We start from the raw sequence: 24,094 nt of genomic DNA, 5'->3' as shown, positions 1-24,094 counted from the left end.
ATTTAATAAGCAGCTGCACTCGTCAGGTGCCGCGCTAAGAGGGAGGGGAACAGAAAAGCAAATAATGCTCCTGCTCCTGGGGCTCACGCTCCACAGGTTGAGGCTTTATAGCGCTTATTTAACGCCTGCTCCCCCTGATACTCAGTCACCTCACAATCTCGGGTCCCCGCACCGACTGAGATAAGTAAGCCTGCTATTCGAACGTTCGAAATACCTTTTAAAACGGACTTCCTCTCCTATACCCTGGGCAAGCAACTTCCGGGTGCAACGCCCTCGTCGCGCGCCACTTCCGGCGGCGCGCCGGAAGATAAAGGCGAAGGGGCCTACGTCAGTCGACGGCTGAGGCTCCTGGGAGCTGGCGGAGCCGGCTCTCCAGAAGGCGCCGGCTGCTGCTCCTGTTGCTGCGCTGGAGGAACGGTCGCGCGTGGGAGCACCGAGTCCGCGCGCGGGACCCCCCCCGCGAGGAGGGGCGCCGGGAGGTGGTCCGAACCGACGGGCAGCGGCCAGAGCCAGGGAGGGTCTGAGCGGGTCATGGTTTTCTTGATGTTGACGGACTTTGGGCTCGGACAGTGAGGCCGTAGCTGCTGCCGCCGCCTGAGCAGGAGTCGTTGGGCGGGGGGAACCGGGGAATGCCCGATAAACCGAAGGGGAGGGGACAGAGCGAGTCCCTTCTCCTTTCTTCATGCCGCCCACTGGCTTAGAGCCCTGCAAGATGAACAGGAAGAAAGGCGACAAGGGATTCGAGAGCCCGAGACCCTATAAACTATGAGTATCTCCTCTCCTTGTTTTCTTAGGTCTGGGGTTGTAACAGAAAAAGAAATGGCCTTGGAGCCCCGGGGAGCTGGTGTCCAGCCGGATCATCTGGGGAGGGAGAGCTCGTTCTGTGCCGCATCTCTGAGCATGTGGAGTCAGGGATAACCTTACATCCCTGTGAAATTAATCTCCATGTGTATTAGTTTCCCTGGAGGGGGCTGAACTCGGGACGGTTCCTTCCAGTCCAGTGCATCTGCTCTCAAAAGAATTTCTTTGGGAGAGCTGGGGAAGAGTTAATACCTCCAAGCATATAGATGATATATACAAAGTAAACATCAACCATTGTTATTAAACGCAACTTACATCAGGTGTCACTTTCCAGCAGGGAAAGCTAGCAAGGAGTTTAGAGCTCTTGCAATTTAACTGTTTCATTTTAAATACGGGGAATGAGGTCAAAAGAGAGATTCAGTCCAAGGTCTCCCAGATAGTGAGTGGGTAGGAGAGCTAGGTTTAGAAACTATCTCCTCGGACTCCAGATCAAACCCTCTTACCACTATACCACACTGTCTCAAATATGATCATACGTAACTTATGTTCAACTTCTGTACTACATTATCATGACTGCTTTGTGTGCCGAGCTCTAGTGTTAGGAGCGTGTATGAGGGCTAGCGGAATTAGACTTGATGGTGAAGTTGGACTCTGAAGGACAGTAGATGGTCTAGTCAGTTTGTGAAGGATTCTGGATTGCCTGCAGTACCTGTCCCAGTGCTCTTGGGTGCAGCTCTTCCAGCCATATCTTGGTGCTTATGGGGAGAAGTTATGCAGATGGACAGTGGGGATGTGGTTTTATCTTTTTGCCTTGAGGTGGGGACCCAGAACTAGAAACCTAGCTGAGGAAGAGGTTTTGGATAAACTGCTGAATTTCACCTCATATTATTAAAATGTGATCACTTTATGTATTATATATATATATATATATATATATATATATATAAAACACCTTTATATGTATAATATATTTATGTATATAATATATATATAAAACCTTTATATGTATAATATATTTATGTATATAATATATATATATAACCTTTATATGTATAATATATTTATATATAAATTTACATATTATTAAATATATATTATATATATATACATATATAATATATATAATCACTTTAATACCTAGCTCGAGAGGTTGTTGTGAGATTCAATTAGGATAATTTATGTAAAAGGACTGAAAAACTTGGAGACACCAAGTCAGTGTCAATTATGTTTATTTTAGCTAAATAGAGTGCGAGAGTTTGGAAACATAATAGAAAGCGTTGAGTCTAAACCTGGTCAAGAATCCCCTCTACAACATCCTATCATGTTGTCATCTTGACCACTGCTTGAAAATTTGTCCCAAAGAAGAGGGAAATTATTATTCCCTAAGCTAGCTGATTCCTATATATAGAGTGTTAAACAAAATAGGTTAATGAATGAATGAATAAATGAATGGAATAACATGAAACAGAGTCAGAGGGTGTGATTTTGAGTTCTGATTCCTTTCTTTTTACTATCCAGGTAGCCTTGAACAGTGAGATAGCATTGTGGAATTTAAAGGCTTTGGAGTTCCAAGATCTGGGTTCAAATCTCAGTTCAGCTATTCATTGTATAATGATGGGGAAATTACTTAATTTCTTTGGGCCAGAGTTTCTTCATTTGTAAAATGGAAGTACTATATACTTAGATAATTTCCAAGATCTATTGCAAAACTAAATCTTTTTTTTTTAAGTCCCTTAATCTTTCTGAATTTCCATTTCCTCATCTGTAAAAGGGGTATAATCTATGCCTTTTTTGGCCCACAGGGTTGTTTTGAGGCTGAAGAGATAAACAGTTGGTGAGACTGCTCTGTAACTTCATAGCACACTAGACATTTAAGTTACTACTGTCAGATGGGGTGAGAATAGTATAACCTGAAATTTTCTGGAGTCTGCATTGAGGAAAGTCACAGGCCCAGCACTTCACTTTCCCTGAAAGTCAGTCTCTTTCCCACCTCTGATTGTCTTTCCCAGAGAAGTTAAACAGTACCCTACATCTGCCTATGTTCTCAATCCCTCACACTTGACCAGAATTACAAAATTCAGTTTTAAAAAATGACTAGAGTCAGTAGTCAGTTTTTAAAAAAGCCATGCCCTCTGACTCCAAATCGAATCTTTTCCCACTGTAACACATTACCTCCAGTGTGGGGAAAGTGATATTCAAAGATTGAGTGTAATTAATAGTCAATAAACATTTATTAAGTATCTTCTATGTGTGCTAAACGTTGTATTAGGTGCTGGGGATACAGATACAAAAAAGAAAGTTCCAACTATCAAGGACTTAAAAATCTAATGGAGACAATATATAAATATATATGTATTAAAAATATATATATCTATACACATACATATATATACACATACACCCATATATATCATCAAAGTATGTACAGAATAAATAGGAAACAATTAACAAGAAAGACACTAGGGATTAAGAAGAGTTGAGAAAGGTTTCCAGTAAAAAGAAAATAAGACTTTTAGGTGGGATTTGAAGCGAGAGAAAAAGAAGTGGAAAAAAGAAGGGGAAAGAAAAGGTCCCTGGTATGGGGGGCATTGTGAAGAAGTTCTAAAACAGTGATCCTGGAGAAGTCAAGTCCAAACTGAATGCAGCAGGGTAAAAAAGTGAGCAGTGTGTCTTGTTTTCTCTCCTTAAATGGAGTTTTATGGCTCCACGCTCCAATAAGAGAGGCAGATGGTACTGATGAGTTGATTTGAGTAACAAGGCTGATTGAATCTTGTAGGATGAGATTTCCCTATAGAAGCTGGGATGGGGCTGGGGCTGGGGCTGGGGAAATAGTGGAGAACTTTAAAAAGTCCAAAATGAGTACAATAGGTGGGAAATGAATGTCTGAGAAAACAGCCAACATAGTTTGAATATCTGTAAATTTTTGATATAATGTTCAACAGTTATTTTCTTTTTAATGAAATAAAGAAAATAGTTTTAGTAAAACAAATATTCTTTATTTTACTATTTTGAGATATACTAATAATGTAAAGATAAAAAGAAGAAAATAATGTTTATTTAGTTTTTTAGAATGTTTTTGTGTTTAGCTAGAATTATAAGGTATTTAAAAATAATTTTATGAAAAACTAGCAGTGCTACCTGTTTTTATCTTTCCTTTTATTTATTTATTTGTTTGTTTATTTTTATACAACCCACCAGGTGGTTTGCATCAACAACATAAACTTCCAGAGAAAGTCTGTTGTGGTAAGTGTGTTCCTCTTCCTGTACTTAATGTTGTTGTTCACTGGTTTCAGTGTTTCAGTCTGGCTTTTTGTGACCTCATTTGCAGTTTTCTTCACAAATATACTGAAGTGGCTTGTCATCTCCTTCTCCAACTTATTTTACAAATAAAGAAGGTGTGAAGCTGTGTCTTCCTGATTCCAGTCTTGGCACTCTTATCCACTTTGCTACTTACCTGTCCATTAGTGATGCAATTCTCTTAGAAGATGGTACTTGTAATTTACTGTGGACTAGAAAACCAATTAACCAAGATTATTAAAACTACTGGGAAAAACAAGGTTAATTTGATTCTCTGAGTGCAAGTCCAACCTATTTTCATGACCTTTTAACATCTAATATGGCTTATGTGTTTTTCCCCTTCAGATACATCTGGGTTAAAAAAAAAAAAAAAAAAAGAGTTTTAGATTGGTAACATATTACTGAAATGAAGCCAACTCTTTCCTTGGTGTTTAAGTTGTTAGCAAAACTTTCAACTTAAGGAAAGGCCTTTTATCTCTTATTTCTTCATTTGTTCTTGTTTTTCTTATTTGTCAATAGGCCCAAAATTTATAAATTAGGGATTTATCAGTTTCTGTAAAACACTTTTCATCTTTTAAAGAAACCATTGACTACAAGTAGCATTAAACTTCAGTTTAGTCTCACTTTCCATTCTTTTGTCCCCATTCCCCCTTTGCCTCTATAAATTCTTTTTACTTGGCAAATGGTCAGACAACTCCTTGAGCCAATTACTCTTCTTCCTGACAATCTTTTATTTTTCAGTATCCTTTTTTCTTAAATAGTCATACTTTTTATTAAGCCATAGTGTAAAATTAAATTAAAAAATATTTCTCAGTAAGTTAACACTTTTGGAATATTTTCTATTAAGTCTTTTAGAATGTTTCAGTTTGATGCTCCAGAAGCTCATCAAAATTTACATTAATTTTGGGGTTTTGTGGATGTGGCCACAGAATTATTATGCTAATGTTTAAAAATCTGAGTTAGAAGAGACTTGAGGAAGTCATCAATTCAGCTTATATCTCTAATCATGAATGAGCTCAACATTCCTAAAAAATGCTTACTATTTTTTGCTTTAAGAACTATAGTGGAGGATTGAAAATATGACCAAGTAATGTAAAGTAATTCTGTTTATCTTTAGCTTTCACTTGTTTGGCCATGTTTTTCTCTTTTCTAAGGAACCAGCCTTTCAGGTACAGGTACCTGAAAATAGCTATTATATACCTCTCTCTGTTAAACATCTCCATTTCCTTTAAACTGTTTCTCATTAGGCATAATCTTTTTTACCATTTATTAACTTTGTTATTTTCTTCTGTACATTCACTCTCTAAGCTTTATGATGTCCAGAAGGAAAAGTACTACTCTGTATGGCTGGTTGGGGTAGAGTATAACACTTTCTTGCCAGGAGGAATAGCATTCCTCCTAGTGTAACCTGAAATGTTATTAAGATTTTTTGACTGGTGTAGATAATTCATAAAATCCTTAAATCTTTTTCAAATTCACTACTATCTTGCCAGTGTCCCCTAAGTTGTAAAATTGATTTCTTTTTTTGAAGCTTAAGTTTTAGAAGATTTTATATTTATCCATATTGCATGATTAGATTTAGACCAGGAGTCTCATTGCTCAAAATCTTTTTTGGATCATGGTTGTTCTACAAAATTTTAGATAGAACTCATAGCTTTGTTTACCTGCAGATTTGATAATCATGTCATTGTTTTCATTGATTGAAGTCATTTTCTTTATCTAGTGGTTCTTTACTCCTAGTTTAAGGTACTAAGTTAGTAAACTTTTATTGAAGAATAGAATTGATCTCAATTTATTTGATCCACTGAGGCTGATAGTAATACCCTCCTCTTTCCCTTTCTTCCTCTGAAAAATATATTCACCAATATGTGTATAGATGTATAGAAATTAATGTTTTAAATAAAGAAATTTTTGATATAATGAATTAAATTTATTTTTCTATATTTTTACAGGGATTTGTGGAACTTACAATATTTCCCACAGTTGCAAACTTGAATAGAATTAAGTTAAATAGTAAACAATGCAGAATATACAGAGTAAGGGTCAATGATTTGGAGGCAGCTTTTATTTATAATGACCCTACACTGGAAGTTTGTCACCATGAATCAAAGCAGTAAGTAATTCATTTTTAAAATCTGGAGATGATGAAAGCTTGATATTGTTGAATAATAATAACTTTTTCACTGGAAGGTTTTTCTTAGTTTACTAGTTATCTGTATGCTAAATAATATTTGTATATTCATCTTTTTTTTACACCTCATTTTCCTGATAATATTCTTTTCATGTGGGGTTGAAAGGGTGTTTTGCTACTTGTGCTCATCATATTGTATTCTCCCCAGTGTACTCACAATAGTGTATTCTTAATCTGGTTAGAATTTTGATTCTGCTAATTATTACCTATGACCTTGGTAAGTTATGTTTACATTTCTGGATTTCAGTTTCCTGGAGGTAAAGGGTTTTTAAAAGATGATCTGCATTAAAGCATTTAATCATTAAATCCTATAACTGCCATTTTCAACAAATCAGCAGGCATTTATTAGAGGAATAGTTGTCTTGGGTTTTTAGGTTTCAGATCTTGGTTTGGTTCTAGATAACATGCCTACAAACTTGCCCCTGGGTAATGTTCCAGCAGGCAGTACTTGTTCCAGCAGTAGCCCTTATCAACTAGCTAGAAAGTTCTGGAAGTTCAGAAATATTGAACTATTTACCCTTGTTTTCCTATTCTTAGTAAAAGCATCATATTGAGGAGCTTGCTTTGTGCTCTGAGTGTAGGTTAGATCTAGAATGGTAATAGCCTTATCATGCTTGATGGGTATGGCTCCAAAGGTTCTTTTCCTAGGTTAGAGTAATAGTATAATGGTTCTGTTCTGTTCCTAGGTCAGGCTCTGTATTCTTGACCTAGAGGAACTATGATTCTTGTTCTAGTCACTTATCTGTACATTGAATTTATGATTTTTTTTTTTTTTTTTGCTGAATAGATGACCTATTTCTTTTTTTTTTTTTCTTTAGATTTCCCAGTCACTGTTCAATTGGGTACTCTATTAAAGATTTTTGATGGAGTAGTTGGGGTAGAACCTTTAGCTGTCCTATTTCATCCTCTTCTATCTTAGCTAGTCTCCTGAATTATAAGTGGAGTAAAGTTTTTCATAATAAGATCACTGGAGAGAGAAAATCCTTAGATGTTGTTAGAACCCATGAAAATCATTGAATTAATCCTCAGACTTTCTAGAGCCAAGTTTTGTGCTTATTCTTTTAATCTTTTATTCTTTTTTTCCATTTTTAAACAACTTTATTTTTTGTTCCTACTCCATTTTCTATTGAAAAATAAGGAAAACAAAATCCTTGTCATAAATATGCATAATAAAACAAAACAACTTTCTACAAATGTCTTGTTTAAAAATATATATGTCTTAGTTTTTGTCTTTAGACCATCATCTCTAAAGAAATAGGTAGCGTGCATCTTCATCAGTCTTCCCCATTGTCTCTAAAGAAATAGGTAGCATGCATCTTCATCAGTCTTTTGAAATTGTGCTTGGTCATTGCATTGCTAAGTCATAAGTCTTTAAAGTTGTCTATACTGCATTGTTGTTATTGTACAAAAATTGTTCTTTCCTGCTCACTTCGCATCAATTCATATAAGGTTTTTCAGTTTCCTCTTAAGCCTTTTCCTTCACAATTTTACATAGTACATAATGTTATCTTGTATTACCTCGTACCTACACACACACACACACACACACACACATCGTATATCATATACATACCATAATTCAGTCATTCTCAAATTGAAGACCACTTTTTTACTTTCCAGTTCTTTACCACTACAAAAAAAATCTGCTGTATAAATTTTTCTGGTACCTATGGGTTCTTTGCTTTTTTCTTTATATTGTCAGCACTTAGTATAATGTTTAATAAATGCTTCATTCTTTGTTCATACATTCATTGGGAAAAGGAATTTTTCCCCTGGGAGTTCCATAAATAAGTAAAATCATAGACTCAGATCAAAAGGAGATGGCAAATCACAATTCTTCAGTATGGTTTTTATTATTTGATTAAAAGTTTGCCCTTTTATCTTGCAGAAGAAATCTCAACTATTTTTCCAATGCTTATGCTGCTGCAGTTAGTGCTGTTGATCCTGATGCGGGAAATGGGGAACTTTGCATTAAAGTTCCATCAGAGCTTTGGAAACATGTTGATGGTAAAGTATTAAAATTATATCATTTCATGATTAAATGTAATTAGGTTCCTATTTTTTGTAGGAAAGAGTGCTTTAAAGAGAATTACAAATTATTAAATTAAAATTAAAATTAAAAATTAAATTAAAATTAAAATTAAGAGTGTGTGTGTGTGTGTGTGTGTGTGTGTGTGTGTGTATTTTCTCTATGTACATGTATAAAAGGCGCCAAGAAATAATGGATTGAGATGGAGTTACAGTAACCTGGATTCAAGTTCTGCTTTTGACTCACAGTAGATCAGGGAAAGTCAATTAATTTTTTAGTGCCTTTAGGCAACTAATATTAAGGGCCAGCTACATGACAATGTGGGAATACAAATATAAAGAAATAATCCTTATTCTCAAGGATGTTAATATCTAAGTATATACAGAGTAAACTCGATAGCTATTGAAAGCAGGTTTGCAATTGGGGCTAGAATTTAGAAAGGGTTTGAGAAGTAGGCAATGTTTAAACTTTAAAAAGTTACAAAGGAACTTTGTGGGGTGGAGAAGAGAGAATGCATTCCAGGCATGGGGCACAGAGAGAGATATGTCTCTGTGTGTAATGAATAGAGAGGAGGCAAGTTTGATTGGATTAGAGTGCTGGAAGGAGATGTGGGGTTGGATAAGTCTGGGAAGATATCTTAGGGCTAGTTGTTTAAAATACAAAAATAGCTTATATTTTATATTAATTGTTCTGGAATTAATACACTGTGAGAATGAGATGGTAAAATCTTCATTTAGGGAAAATCACATTAAACTTGTAGAATAGTGCTCATCTGCATTGACAGAAGGAATTTTCACACAGAGATGAAATAACAGATCCACTATATTTATACCAGGAATGAAGAGACTAATTTTTCTTCCTAGAGTCATTGACCCACAGAGAAAAAAAAAAAGAAATACCCCATGTATTAAAAAGTAAGAGAATGTATTTATTCTTTGAAACTACCATATATCTTTGAATTTACTAGTAATTAGGTTTTTTTAATTGTACTAAACACAGGTACTATTAGTTTTAGCCTGCTAAAATGAATGAAAAATGAAACTTTGTTTTTGTTTTAGCTGAGAGGGTCAGACTGAGGGAATATAAAAACCTTTACTTTCAGGTATTTTATAAAGAAAAATAATAATATAAAAGTGATATGCACATTAATATGTTTCTGATTTGATCAAATTGTTTTTGTTTTAGAATTGAAGGTTCTGAAAGTACACATTAATTTTTCTTTGGATCAACCAAAAGGGGGCCTTCATTTTGTGGTACCGAATGTAGAAGGAAGCATGGCAGAGAGAGGTGCTCATGTTTTCTCTTGTGGATATCAGAATTCTACAAGGTCAGAACATTAATAATTACATGTAACTTAAGTAGTATCCTAGTAGAAAGTCAGTTTATGACTGACCTTATCTTTGAGTTACATTGATTCTTAGGCAAGACACTTAATATTTTGAAAAGTACACATGATTCTTATTATTCTCTAAAAATCACTATGAACACTAAGTTAATGAATACTGAATCATTGCTCCTTAGAGAAAAACAAAATTAGTTTACTTAGAGTCTTTAGTCACAAAAGTTACTTTAGCACTTTCTGGAGCAGCTTTATATACAGCGAGATCAATTTCTTCTTCCTTTTTCTTGATTTTTTGTATCATTGAGTCATTAACATTGAACTGTTATCCCTATACTCACTATACTCACAACTGAATAAAGCTTATCTAACACATGTAATTTCTCTGTAAAGCTAGACAACACTTCTCCACTATCTTTAGGGATCATTTTAAACAGCAAAATCACAAACAAAAAGCCCCCAAATGTAAAAAAGTTGGCACTAAATGGATTGTCAAAGATCCCTTAATTACAAATGAGAGCTGAAACAAAGAAGCAGATACAGAGAAGCAGATCTTCATTTTGTCTGCAAAAGGGCTTCAAGTTTTGCTTCTGGGGTTACAAATTTAATGATTAGGGGATTTTGCATATATGGAATCTGTGAATAATGAAGATGAACTTGTAGTTTCTTAATTTAGTGAGTAGGAGGAATATCCATTTCATCCTAAGAGGCTGTTGTGGTAACTGAGCAAATTTTATAAAAAAGAAAAAAAAAAAATCCCACCAGTAAACCTTTCATTTTTAAATATCCTTATAATTAATTTTTTTTAAATGAAAAAGCATTTATTTTCTATCATTCACTCTCCCTTCTCCTGCTCAATAAATCTTTGTAACAAAGGGGCCTAATTAAACAGAACAAATTGTCACATTGGCTACATTTAAAAATATATGTCTCATTCAGCATATTTAATCCTTCACCTTTGTCAGGAGGTCAGATAGAATTCTTGTCAATAGTCATCTGGAATCATAGTTGATCATTGTGTTGATCTATAAGCACATTTATTTTACAGAGATAACAGTATATAAATATTAATTAAGTTGAAAATACGGGTGCAGATTATTTCTTTGATTACTTGGAAATAGTAACAGTTTAAATCCTTTTAGGGTTATTTGAGTTATTAATATGCCCAAGTACCTTTTACTGTGTTGTTTTTATAACATAATTAATAAAGCTATGGAAATAAGTGCTCTTTATTAGAATTAGGTGAAATTAAGTATCATAGTATTTCTTAGCCAAATAAATGAAGTAACTATATACTGCCTGAAATTGAAGAAATAATACTAATAAAAACTGTACTCCCAAGTATAGTTATCAGTTTTTTTAAAAACATTTTCTGAACTATATGTTTGTGTATATACATATATAAACACATGTAAATTGTTTTTGTTTTTGTTTTTTCAGATTTTGGTTTCCTTGTGTTGATTCATATTCTGAACTATGCACATGGAAATTAGAATATACAGTGGATGCTGCAATGGTTGCAGTATCTAATGGAGACTTAGTAGAAACTATTTATACTCATGATATGCGGAAGAAGACCTTCCATTACATGCTTCCTATTCCAACAGCAGCATCAAATATTTCTCTGGCAATTGGACCTTTTGAAATCCTTGTGGATCCTTATATGCATGAGGTAATAATATCTTTATCTCTTCTTATATATTGTAAAAATATTTTTTATGTATAATGGGATATTAGTGAATCAAGTTAATTTAAAATTTTGACTCATCTGGAAAGAAAGCTGTGGGTGATGGTAGAAAGTTTATAGAAATTAGCTTCAGAAAATATATTTGAGTCCTGGCTTTTATACTTAGTAGCTATGTTTATTATAATTTTAATATAAATTTATATTGATACATTTAATTTTCTTATTATGTTACCTTCCCACTGTATCTCTTTTCCTAATTCCTCCTAGAGAGTCATGCCTTATAATAAGAACAAAAAAAAGAGAAGGAAAAAAGGTTCCATAAAACTTAGCATATCAAAAAATATAACATTATGTACAGTTTTTCTCCCCCTTCTTCCCCTCATAAATGTATTCAAGCAAAAGGGAGAAATGTCTTCTTATATATATTTTTTGGGGATCAATCTTAGTCATTTTAGTTTTGTTGCATTTACTTTTGATATGTTGCCCCTTCCATTAACCATGTTCTACTCATATAGTACTACTTCTCTAATTAGAAATATTGATAATTTCCTATCTCCTAGCTTCTTAAAATGTAGGTCATTACCTTATATGAAATGTGGGAGCTAGGGACTACAAAATTTTGATTTATTATCTGCAAATGTTTGATTTGCATACCTATTATATACCTATATAACTGGGGTTGTGTAACAATTTCTTGGGCAAAAAGGGGTCGTGTATGGAAAAAGTATAAGGAGCCCTGCCCTGTCTGATCTTAACTTCACTATGGTTCTATCTCTGTAGGTTCTCTTTTTCTCCCCAACATTTATTCTATGACTTTGTCAAGTTCATTTCCTCCACCCCTTAGTATTTTTTTCAGGTCAGTACCTGTTCTCTGACTTGATTTTTTTCCTCTTCAGACTTTCAACTCAGTAGTTATCTATTTCAGCTCTACACTGTCTCATGCTTCTGATTCCCTTGTTCCCTTGTCCTATTGCTCCTCTTCTCTTGCAAACTTTAGCTCTAGATTACTCTCACTATCTGCTTCTTCTGTTCCTATTCACAAATGGCTTAATGTAGATGAAGGAAGTCTCATAATTGTGTGGACAGGGTATGTTGCAGATTTATATTTTCCAGGGTTAACAAATATAAAAACAAATCCTTTCATTCCTCCCTGATTCCTTCTTACTCTTTACAAAAGATATTCCAAATGTTTTTTTTTTTTGAACTTTCTATGCTTCCTCTGTTTCCCTTCCTAAACTCTATCAGCTGAAGACTTTTGCTTTTTTTTGCTATGAAAATTGAAGTCATGGAGAGGGGCAGAGCCAAGGTGGAAGAGAGGAGACATGTCTTTCTGAGCTCTCCCCATATCCCTCAAATTAACAGCAGATTAAGCCTCTGTATTGGTTTTGGAGTGACAGAACCCACAAATATTTGGATTATAACAAATTTCCAGCAGAAGAGAATTTGGAAGAACTTCAGAAAAGTTCTATTTCAATCAAGCATGGAAGGAGAGGCTGAGCTCAGGTGAGCACAGGGACCCATGGTGGACCCAGGGCAGTATGGCAGTCACATGAAAAAATAGAAGAAAATGTACAATACCTCACTGGAAAAACAACTGACCTGGAAAATAGATCTAGGAGAGACAATCTAGGGATTATTGGACTTCCTGAAAACAATGATGAAAAAAAGAGCATAGACATTACCTTTCAGGAAATCAAGGAAAACTGTCCTGATGTCCTAGAATTAGAAGGTAAAATAGCCATTGAATGAATTCACTGATCACCTCATGAAAGAGCTTCAGGCAATAGCATAGCTAAATTTCATAATTATTGGATTAAGGAAAAAATATTGTAAGCAGCCAGAAAGAAACAATTCAAATATTGAGGGGGCCACAATTATGCTTATCTTGGACCTAGTAATTTCTACCTTAAAGGATCAAAGGGCCTGGAATCTGATATTCTGAAAGGCAAAGGAACTTGGATTACAGCCAAGGATCAACCATCCAGCTAAATTGAGGGAAGAAGATGGACATTCAATGATATAGGTAAATTTCATTTATTTCTGATGAAAAGACCAGAGCTGAACAAAAAATTTGGTCTCCAAATACAGAACTCAAGAGAAGCATAAATAGGTAAAAAGAAAAGAACTCTTGAGAACTATATCTCTCTTATGGGTATATTTAGAGAGTGCAGGTACAATTTCATTTTACTGTGATAACATACAAAGGAAACTAGAGGTAGAAAGAGGATTGTACTGGAAAAGAAGGAAAATGGAGGTAAAATGAGGGAAATTACATTTCACGAAGAGGCTAAGAAGTCCTATTATAATTGAAGGAAAGTAGGGAGGGGGATGAACTCAATTATAATGAGACTTCTTTGCCTCTTCATGATGCATATTAAAAAGAATGAATGGGTGAAACATTTTATATGCATCAAGATCTGAAAAAAATACATTTATTATTTCATTCTTTCTGCATTTGATTTTGAGATCTTTATGCCTTAATATGTGATCAGTATAGGTTCCATGAACCACCAAGAAAAAGGTGTATTCCTTTGTCTCCATTAATTTTCTCCAAAAATCTACATCATACCTAACTTTTCTAAAATTCGATTTACCTCCTAACTTTTTTCTTATTTATTTTGTGGTTTTATTTATCTAGTTCTGAGAGAGCAAGGTTGAGATCCCCTCCATCTGTTATCATTTTGCTATTTCTTCTTGCAATTCTCTTAACTTCAATAACATGAATTTCAGATCATGATGCAGTAAAAATTACATGCAAAAAAAGGCCAGAGGGAAATAGACAAAAAATTAATTGGAAATTAAATAATCCAATCCTAAAGAATGAATGGGTGAAAGAAATCATAGGCACAATCAATAATTTTATTCAAGAGAATGACAACAATGAGACAACATACCAAAATTTGTGAGATGCAGCCAAAACGGTTAGTAGGAGAAATTTTATGTCTCTAGATGCTTCCTTGCATCAGATAAAGAAAAAGAAGATCAATGAATTGGGCTTGCAACTAAAAAACTAGAAAAAGAATAAATTAAAACTCCCCAATTAAATACCAAATTTGAAATTCTGAAAATAAAAGGGAAGAGTAATAAAACTGAAAGTAAGAAAACTGTGGAATTATTACCAAGAGTTGGTTTTATGAAAAAACCCAACAAAATAGATAAATCTTTAGTTAATTTGATTAGAAAAAATAAGAAAATGAAATTGATAGTCTCAAAAAGGAAAAGGGAGAACTTTCCACCAATGAAGAGGAAATTAGAGCAATAATTAGTAGTTATTTTGCCCAACTATCCTTTGTTCTTCTAATTTGCACAACTATATATCAATAAATTTGATAAGGTAAGTGAAATGGAGAAATACCTACAAAAATGTAGATTGCCCAGATTAACAGAAGAGAAAATAAATTATTTAAATAGCCCCACTTTAGAAAAAGAAAGAGAACAAGCTATAAACTCCCTAAGAAAAAGTCTCCAGGGCCAGATGGATTTGTATGTGAATTTTACCATACATTTAAAGAACAATTCCAATACTATGCAAACTAATTGAAAAAATAGAGAAAGAAGGTCTCCTATTAAATTCCTTTTATTACACAAATATGATGCTGATACCTAAACCAAGTAGGGTGAAAACAGAGAAAGAAAATTAATAGACCAATTTCCCTAATGAATGTTGATGCAAAAATCTTAAAATATTAACAAAGAGATTATAGAAAGTCATCTCCAGGACAATATATTATGACCAAGTAGGATTTATACCAGAAATTCAGAGCTGGTTCAGTATTAAGGAAAAAATTCTTCAGTTGATAAATGGAGCAATTTGGAACTATGTTCAAAGGGCTATCAAGCTGTGCATACACTTTGATCCATCAGTGTTTCTACTGGGCTTATATCCCAAAGAGATCTTAAAGGAGGGAAAGGGACCCACATGTGTAAAAATGTTTCTGGCAGCCTTTCTGTAGTGGCAAGAAACTGAAAACTTGAGTGGATGCTTATCAGTTAGAGGATGGCCAAATATGTTATGGTATATGAATGTTATGGAATATTATTGATTTATAAGAAATGATCAGTAGGATGATTTCAGAGAGGCTGAAATGAGCAGAACCAGAAGATCATTGTACACAGCAACAGCTGCAAGATTATATGATGATCAATTCTGATGGACGTGGCTCTCTTCAACAATGAGATAATTCAGGCCAGTTCCAATGATCCTGTGATGATGAAAGCCATCTACACCCAGAGAGAGTTCTGTGGGAACAGTGTGAATTACAACATAGCATTTTCGCTTCTTTTGTTGTTGTTTTCTTGAATTTTATTTTCTTTCTCATTTTTTTCCTTTTTGATTTGTTTTTTCTTATGCAGCAAGATAATTGTATAAATATGTATGCTTATATTGGATTTACATATATTTTTACCATGTTTAACATATATTGGATTACTTGCCATCTAAGGGAGGTATGGAGAAGGGAGAGAAAATTGGAGCACAAAGTTTTGCAAGGATCAGTGTTGAAAAATTATCCTTAAATATGTTTTGAAAATAAAAGGCTTAAAAAAAAAAAAAAAAAAATTGAAGGCATTTGATCTGAGTTTCCAGTTCACCCATATTCTTCATATCAGAACCCTTGACATCATCTTCCTCTCTCCTGCTTTTCTCCCATTCTCTGATAAAAGGGTGACTTTTTTTCATGTCAACACCAGTCCCTCTAGATGTACACTTAATCCCAACTCTTCTGGTTGTTTTCAGAAGATGGCATCTCCAACCCCTCAGCCTCAAACTCAACTTCTCCTTATGAACTTGTTCTTTCCTTATTTCCTTCAAACATGCAGTGATGGGACTTGTGTTTTCTTGGTGTAGTGTGGTGTTTTTTCTTCTATATAATATAATATAATATAATATAATATAATATAATATAATATAATATAATATAATATAATATAATATAATATAATCATTCTCTCTGGGAGCAGGTTTCTTGGGGAGGTTTTCTGGAGGCAGCCTTGGTTTTAGTTACAAGTAAATAATCACCCAAAACGCAGCCAGGTGATAAAAGTTCAGATCTTTTATTGTCTCCAACATAGCCCGGTTAGTTTTCTTAGAGGCCTCTCTCTCCTTGGTTCTAAGAGCTCTTGCAACTTTGTCTTTTGGCTCTGCTTTCTTCAGCCTCCAGCCAGCACCAAGGTGAAAGATGCAGTGAATCTCTCTTGCCTCCATTAGAGGGCTTGTGGGCTTCAGTATCTCCCAGAGTGCTCCTGGCTCTCAATCTCCTAGAGTGCTCCTCTCCGACCCCTGACAATGTTCGGAAGTAATTCCCTGAAGCTCTAAGAGTTTCCTCTTTCTATATGATCTCCCAATCTGGTTGCGCCTCTGAGAGTGGGCTTCTGCTGAACTGACCAATGCTCCCTTCTTCAATATAATTCAGCTGAACTCTTCTCTCAGTGTTTTCAGCTCAACTCCCCAAGAGAGCCTCTGTCTGTTTCTTATATAGGATCTCTTCCGAGAGAGAGGGATTGTGGGTTTCTCCTAGAGTGCTCTCTGGCCCTGAGAGCTTCAAGAGGAGATGTGAATTCTGATATCTCATACTAAACTCTGAAATCTCCCAAACGTGTGAACTCTAGTGAGTACAGGTGTGAACACGAGCATTGTTTCTTAGTTCCACTTAGTACCTTGTTTCAAGTTGAGTTAACACTAGGATTCCAATAGTGTAGCATCTTTCTTGGTGTAGCATTCCTGACTTCCCAGACTTCCTTTCCACATGTATCCTCATTGACCTCTGATTGCTTAATGCAGCTTCCTGACCTGGGGCAAATAACAGTTCCAGTCTCATGTAGTTAGCACCTCTAAGACTTGGTAGATACTTGAGACCATGCCATACTTTGATGACATAAAGACGTGATATGTTTCTGGATAGAGATAATGGAGAATATGCCAGAGAAGCTAAGTACCATTGTACCTTTGCTGTATATACTTGCTCTGTTTGGGCAAAATAAAGCTCCTTTGTTTAAGAATCCACGAATGTCTCTTTTCATCCAAACAATGAACCCAAACTTAGACAATGCTGGGGTTAGAATTGTGCCTTCATCCCACATGCCCATGTTTCTCTCATTTAAAAGGATGACTGTCCCCTCAAGACATAGATCTATATCTTCTTTTTTTTTTTTTCAGTCAAACTTTAAAAATCTGTCAGGATTCACTGCCTCAACTTTTTTTTTTTTTTTTTTTTTTTTTTTCCCCCACTCATTCCCAGTCAGACTTTTGTAGTGTGGCTTCTTTCCTCATCACCCATCCTATAGTGTTTTCTCTATTATTACCAAGGGTGCTAACTCTGATGGTCTTTTCTCTGCCCTTATCCTTCTCAACTTATCTATTACATTTAACATTATTTACCTATATTCCTGTAACTTTGTCTTCTCTGTGCTTTTATAATACTATTCTCTCTTGATTTGCTTCTAATCTGTCTCCTTTGCTTATTTTCAGTTGCCTTTGTTGCATCATCATCCATCTAAATTCTCTCTCTTCTTCATCCACAGACTCGCTTGGTGACCTCATTAGATCCTATGGGTTGAAGAAGACTATGTCTAGTCTTAGTCCTTCCTCTAAGCTTCAGTCCCTCATTGCCTGTTGGTCATTTGGGCATTGGTCATTTCAAGTTGAATGTCACGAAAATATCTTTAAACTTAAAATGTACAAAATTGAACTCATTGCTTTACCCCATAAACTCTCCTCTTCCAATTTTGCCTGTCTCTGTTAAATATACTGCCATCCTTCTAGGTTGGCTATGTCCAAGTTATTTTAGACTCCTCACTTTCTTTCTCCCTATATCAAAATTAGTTGTCAAATCTTGCCTTTTCTAACTTAATTAAAATCTCTTGCATTTTACCCTTTCTCTCCACTCACACAACTGCAATCTTAGTTCAGTCTCTGATCACTTCTCAGAGGGCAATAACTTTCTACTTCTTTCCACAAGTATCTCCTTATTCCAGTCCATCATATATATTGTTGCCTTAATTTCAGATTGGGCAGTGTGATTTCCTTATCCCATCGGCTCCTCTCAAGTAAACTCGTATGAAGACAGATAAATATAGTTAGGGTGAGTGAGATGTAAAGATAGATGATGTTCTGTTTCCTAACCAGATGTTAGGAAAAAACTTTCAACAGAGTATGTGAAGAAAATTGAGTTTTGATGAACTATAAAAACCAGGATTTTTGTACTCAGAAAGGGAAAGAGAAGACAACACAAAGTAGTAATAGTGGAAAAATGTAGACTTTTGGTTGGGTATGCTTGAGGAGAACAGATTTTCTAGAGAGCCAAGATTGTATAGAATCTTAAATGATGTGGGAAAAGTTTGGACATTATTCTGTGAGTAATCGGAAAAAGCCACTAAAAAGTTTTTCTGCAGGATAACTTGTCCTTCTTTCTCAGCTCTTTGTCATTTGAAAGTTGTTTTTTAGAAAGACTTTCCTAAGTTTTTAAAAATTGAAAAAAGACCTAAAGAAGTCTTTTTCTAAAGGCAAAAGTGACTGCTTCTTTTGAAAAAAAAAAAAAAAAGACTATTAATAGTGGTAACGGTATAGTATATGGAGGGTTGAGGGTGGAAACAAGGAGACATAGGTTCAATATTATTCATGGCTTTTTTGGGAGGAAAGATTAATTTGGCAGCATCTTACGTTTTGAATTTATTTGGATAAAATGTCCAACTGAGTTAAATGCATTTTCAATTGAAACAAAGTTTTTTCAGCCTGATCATTAAGTAAATCATTCTAGGTACACATTCCCATTCAGTAGCATGTTATTTTTATTTGAAAAATTAGATTAAAATATTCCCTTTCTTATATTACCATTAAATTGAGAACTTGAATTTAATTATTCAAAGTAAGTAATCTTTTAAAGGGGAGAAAGGCTGTTTTCTATTGTATAATTAATTTTTTTTTTATTTCTCTCTTTTTAGGTAACTCATTTTTGTTTACCTCAGCTCCTTCCACTACTTAAACACACCACATCTTACCTTCATGAAGTCTTTGAATTTTATGAAGAGATTCTTACATGTCGTTACCCATATTCCTGTTTCAAGACTGTGTTCATAGATGAAGCCTATGTTGAGGTAGCTGCTTATGCTTCTATGAGCATTTTTAGGTGAGTATCTGGATAGAAGTTGGAATGGCTTAATTATGATATTATTGTGATTAGTCTGAATTTCTCAATTTTTTTTTTTTCTTTTCCAATGTGGACATTTTTATATGTCTTCACTGTAGATATTAAGATAAGATTTTAATCAAAACTCCTCCTCCTCTTTCCTTGTCCTTCCTTCTCAGCTATTTTGTCATTTGGAAATTATTTGTTTTTTCAGAAAGACTTTCCTAAGTTTTTAAAAATTGAAAGAAGACCTAAAGAAGTCTTTTTCTAAAGGCAAAAATGAATGTTATTTTGAAAAAAAAAGACTTAAGAATAGTAGTAACTTGGTATAGTATATGGAAGGTTGAGGGTGGAAACAAGGAGACATAGGTTTGAGTCCTTTCTCTTACTCTTGTTAGTTGTGTGACTATGGGCAAATCAGTTAACCTCTGAGTGTTTCGTGTTATTTCATGATCAGAAGTTACTGATAACTTAGTGATCTTCATCAGTAGAGTGGATTTCCAGATTGGAAATCAGAAATCATACTGGACAAAACTTAAGTATAATATGAAGAAAGGATTTTCCTCGTTCATGCATCTTAACTTGGGGAGAATGAAGCTGAAAATAAACCTGTTTTATTTAAATTGGAAACCAGTAAAAATAATTTTGAGGTTTATTCTCAATTATAGACAAATATTTTTAGTAAATATGAGCAAAATTTTTGAAGAGAAATCTTTAGGGCTCTTTATATTATTCTTTACATTTGAGCTCAAATTCTATTTTTTCCCAAAAACATGATTTAAATTTCATTTTCATGGTCTAAATAAAATTGTCTTTGTTCTTATAAATACTATTTTTTCCTCCTTTTTTTTTTCCTGTCTAGCACAAACCTTTTGCATAGTGCTATGATTATAGATGAGACACCTCTCACAAGAAGATGTTTAGCACAGTCCTTAGCCCAGCAATTTTTTGGGTGTTTCATATCAAGAATGTCCTGGTAAGTATCTTCAGACAATGTATGTCTGAATGTAAATAAACCTGGAAATATTTATTTTACTGTCTTTGGAATATCAAGTGACAGCTTATATAAAGACAGATTGTGGCTTAAAATATTTCTTCTTTAAAAATTAGAGATACTTTTTGAAATCAACTTGGCCATTTGAAATAAGTTATATGAAACTAGTGAATGACATTTTAAAAATGTGATAGTTTTCAAGAACAGGAAAAACTATATATAGGATTTTATATACTAATTCTGCTGTATATTAGCATATATGAAAGGGAGGTAAGCATATATATGGCAGCTTGAGGTAGAAGTAGGAGCTTACATCACAAGTATTTGAAAACCACATACTAACCTGGGACAATAAAGAGTGAAGAGAAGAGTATAAGTTTTATAACCCTGAGATGTGTCATTTATTTATTTATTTATTCATTCATTCATCATTTATTGATTGATTGTGAGGCATTTGGGTTTTTTTTTTTTTTTGTTTGTTTTTTTTATAATAACTTTTTATTGACAGAGCACATGCCAGGGTAATTTTTTTACAGCATTATCCCTTGCACTTACTTCTGTTGCGATTTTTCCCCTCTCTCCTTCCACTCCTTCCCCTAGATGGCAAGCAGTCCTGTACATGTTAAATATGTCGCAGTATATCCTAGATACAATATATGTGTGCAGAACCGAACAGTTCTCTTGTTGCACAGGGAGAATTGGATTTAGAAGATAGAAATAACCCAGGAAGAAAGACAAAAATGCAAACAGTTTACATTCATTTCCCAGTATTCTTTCTTTGGGTGTAGCTGCTTCTGTCCATCATTGATCAATTGAAACTGAGTTAGATCTTCTCTTTGTTGAAGAAATCCACTTCCATCAGATACATCCTCATACAGTATCGTTGTTGAAGTATATAATGATCTCTTGGTTCTGCTCATTTCACTCAGCATCAGTTCATGTCAGTCTCTCCAAGCCTCTCTGTATTCATCCTGCTGGTTATTTCTTACAGAACAATAATATTCCATAACATTGATATACCACAATTTATCCAACCATTCTCCAAATGATGGCCATCCATTCATTTTCCAGTTTCTAGCCACTACAAAGAGGGCTGCCACAAACATTTTGGCACAGACAGGTTCCTTTCCCTTCTTTAGTATCTCTTTGGGGTATAAGCCCAGTAGTAGCACTGCTGGATCAAAGGGTATGCATAGTTTGATAACTTTTTGGGCATAATTCCAGATTGCTCTCCAGAATGGTTGGATTCATTCACACTCCATCAACAATGTATCAGTGACCCAGTTTTCCCACATCCCCTCCAACATTCATCATTATTTTTTCTTGTTATCTTGAGGCATTTGGGTTTAAGTGACTTGCGTAGCATCACATAGCTAGGAAGTATTGTGTCTGAGGCCAGATTTAAACTCAAGTTCTTCCAATTCCAGGGTCCATGCTCTATCCACTGTATCATCTACCTGCTCCTGAGGTGGATTGTAAGATGCAAAGTCATATCTTTCCTTTGAAGAAGAGTTAGCATAATGATGAGCATATAAGTTTATTCTTGCATGTAGTAGATTTATTCTAGAAGGAATTCCTCTATTCTTTTGAAAACTGAAATATGAAAGACAAGGAACCTCAGAAGGAGAATGGGAAATGGAATTAGCCAGAAGAAATTGTAGCCAATAAGCATTTGGTTTTTCAATGTGAGCTTCTGCAAAGTGCTGAGAAAACAAACAAAAAACAGTGATGAATGATAGAGGAGGCCTGAGTGAAGCAAGGGACATATCTGGCACACAGAATTGTGGGTAGAGGGTTTGGATTTTGTTGGTTTGTCTTTGTGTCCCCAGTTAGCACAGTGAATAGAACATAGTAAAAACTTTTAATAAATGCTTGGTGACTGACTGATAAACACAATCATGAGGACCAGAGATAACAATAAAAGATATGAAAGGAACCAAGGAAGCCCTAGTGCAGGGAGAATAGAACTTAGCTAGATCTCCCTAATAATCCTCCTTAGGATTCTTCTTAGTTTCTTTAGTTTCTTTTGCATGTTTGTCATCTGTTTCCCACATTCTTAACCACATCTTGCAAAGTCTGTTTTGAACCCTGTTTTCATTTGGTGATCTCATAAGATTCTCTGCATTTGATTTCTGCTCTGCATATAACTTCCAAATCTACTTATCCATCTCTAATCTACATTTGCACAATATCTGTTATTTGCTAGACACCTCTACCATGGTATGACATCAACATCTCAATTCAGTATGTATATAACAGTGATTATATTATTCTCCTTTTCAACCTACACCACCTCCAGATTTTCTTCTTCAGTCACCACTGTCTTAATTATCTTAGTTCGTAAACTTGGAGTTACCTTACATTTTTTCCCCTTTATGCTTTGAAAGCCATTAGTTGCCAATGCTGCTCTATTCTCTTTCCATACCTCTTGTATCTACTATGTTCTTTTCACTCAACCAGCTGCTATCCTTGTACATATCCTCATAATCTTTTATCTCAAATATTGTATTCTACTTACTTATTTTTTCTTCCTCCAGCCTCTTCTTGTTTCACATTTCTATATAATTCTCAAAATAACTTTTTGAGATATAGAAAATTAAGACATTCTCCTGCTTAGTAATCTCCAGTGGCTTGCTCTTGCCTCTGGAATAAAATACATGGTTCTTAGTTGGACATTTAAGGTTTTATGTAATCCAGCTCCAGCCTTCCTTTCCAGCTTCATGTCACAATATTCCCATTCATACTGTGTTCCAGTGAAACTGGACTACTTGTTCACCAAATTTGACATGCTGCCTTCTATTTCTCTTTGTTTACACAAGTTTTTGGCCCTTTTTCTTTCTCCTCCCAATGCCTGGAAAGCAAGCCATTTTTATCTCTGCCTTTCAGAATTCTTTTCATTCAAGGATTGGTTCAGGGATTGCTTTTTCTTTTTTTCTTTCTTTTTTTTTTAAATTTTTTTATTATAGCTTTTTATTTACAAAATATATGCATAGGTAATTTTTCAGCATTGACAGTTGCAAATCCTTTTGTTCCAACTTTTTCCCTCCTTACCCCCACACCTTCCCCCAGAAGGCAGGTTGACCAATACATGTTAAATATGTTAAAGTATAAGTTAAATATAATATATGTATACATATCCAAACAGTTATTTTGCTATACAAAAAGAATCAGACTTTGAAATAGTGTACTATTAGCCTGTGAAGGAAATAAAAAATGCAGGCAGACAAAAATAGAGGGATTGGGAATTCTATGTAGTGGTTCATAGTCATCTCCCAGAGTTCTTTCCTTGGGTGTAGCTGGTTTAGTTCATTACTGCTCTATTTGGTTCATCTCATTGTTGAAGAAGGCCACGTCCATCAGAATTGATCATCATATAGTATTATTGAAGTCTATAATGATCTTCTGGTCCTGCTCATTTCACTCAGCATCAGTTCATGTAAGTCTCTCCAGACCTTTCTGAAATCATCCTGCTGGTCATTTCTTATAGAACAATAATATTCCATAACATGTACATACCACAATTTATTCAGCCATTCTCCAACTGATGGGCATCCACTCAGTTTCCAGTTTCTAGCCACTACAATCAGGGCTGCCACAAATATTCTTGCATATACAGGTCCCTTTCCCTTCTTT

At 34.7% G+C, this 24,094-nt stretch overlaps 1 protein-coding gene across 4 annotated transcripts in view; it reads left to right on the top strand.

The window, feature by feature from the left end:
- The first annotated feature begins 344 nt into the window (after nucleotides 1-344).
- TAF2 (TATA-box binding protein associated factor 2) overlaps nucleotides 345-24,094 on the top strand; it is an 80,415-nt gene continuing 56,665 nt past the window's right edge. For all 4 annotated transcript variants that reach the window (XM_031947143.1, XM_031947141.1, XM_031947142.1 and 1 more), the window contains exons 1-8: nucleotides 345-765; nucleotides 3,990-4,044; nucleotides 6,051-6,211; nucleotides 8,178-8,296; nucleotides 9,504-9,645; nucleotides 11,098-11,329; nucleotides 19,283-19,467; nucleotides 20,330-20,443. In XM_031947143.1, the coding sequence (XP_031803003.1) occupies nucleotides 683-765; nucleotides 3,990-4,044; nucleotides 6,051-6,211; nucleotides 8,178-8,296; nucleotides 9,504-9,645; nucleotides 11,098-11,329; nucleotides 19,283-19,467; nucleotides 20,330-20,443 (1,091 nt within the window). In that variant the 5' untranslated portion in view covers nucleotides 345-682. The remainder of the gene's footprint in view (nucleotides 766-3,989; nucleotides 4,045-6,050; nucleotides 6,212-8,177; nucleotides 8,297-9,503; nucleotides 9,646-11,097; nucleotides 11,330-19,282; nucleotides 19,468-20,329; nucleotides 20,444-24,094) is intronic.

Source organism: Sarcophilus harrisii, chromosome 1 (assembly GCF_902635505.1).
Source record: "Sarcophilus harrisii chromosome 1, mSarHar1.11, whole genome shotgun sequence".
Classification (NCBI taxonomy): domain Eukaryota; kingdom Metazoa; phylum Chordata; class Mammalia; order Dasyuromorphia; family Dasyuridae; genus Sarcophilus; species Sarcophilus harrisii.
Note: the sequence above shows the minus strand (reverse complement) of the source record. Positions and strands in the feature narration are given on the sequence as shown.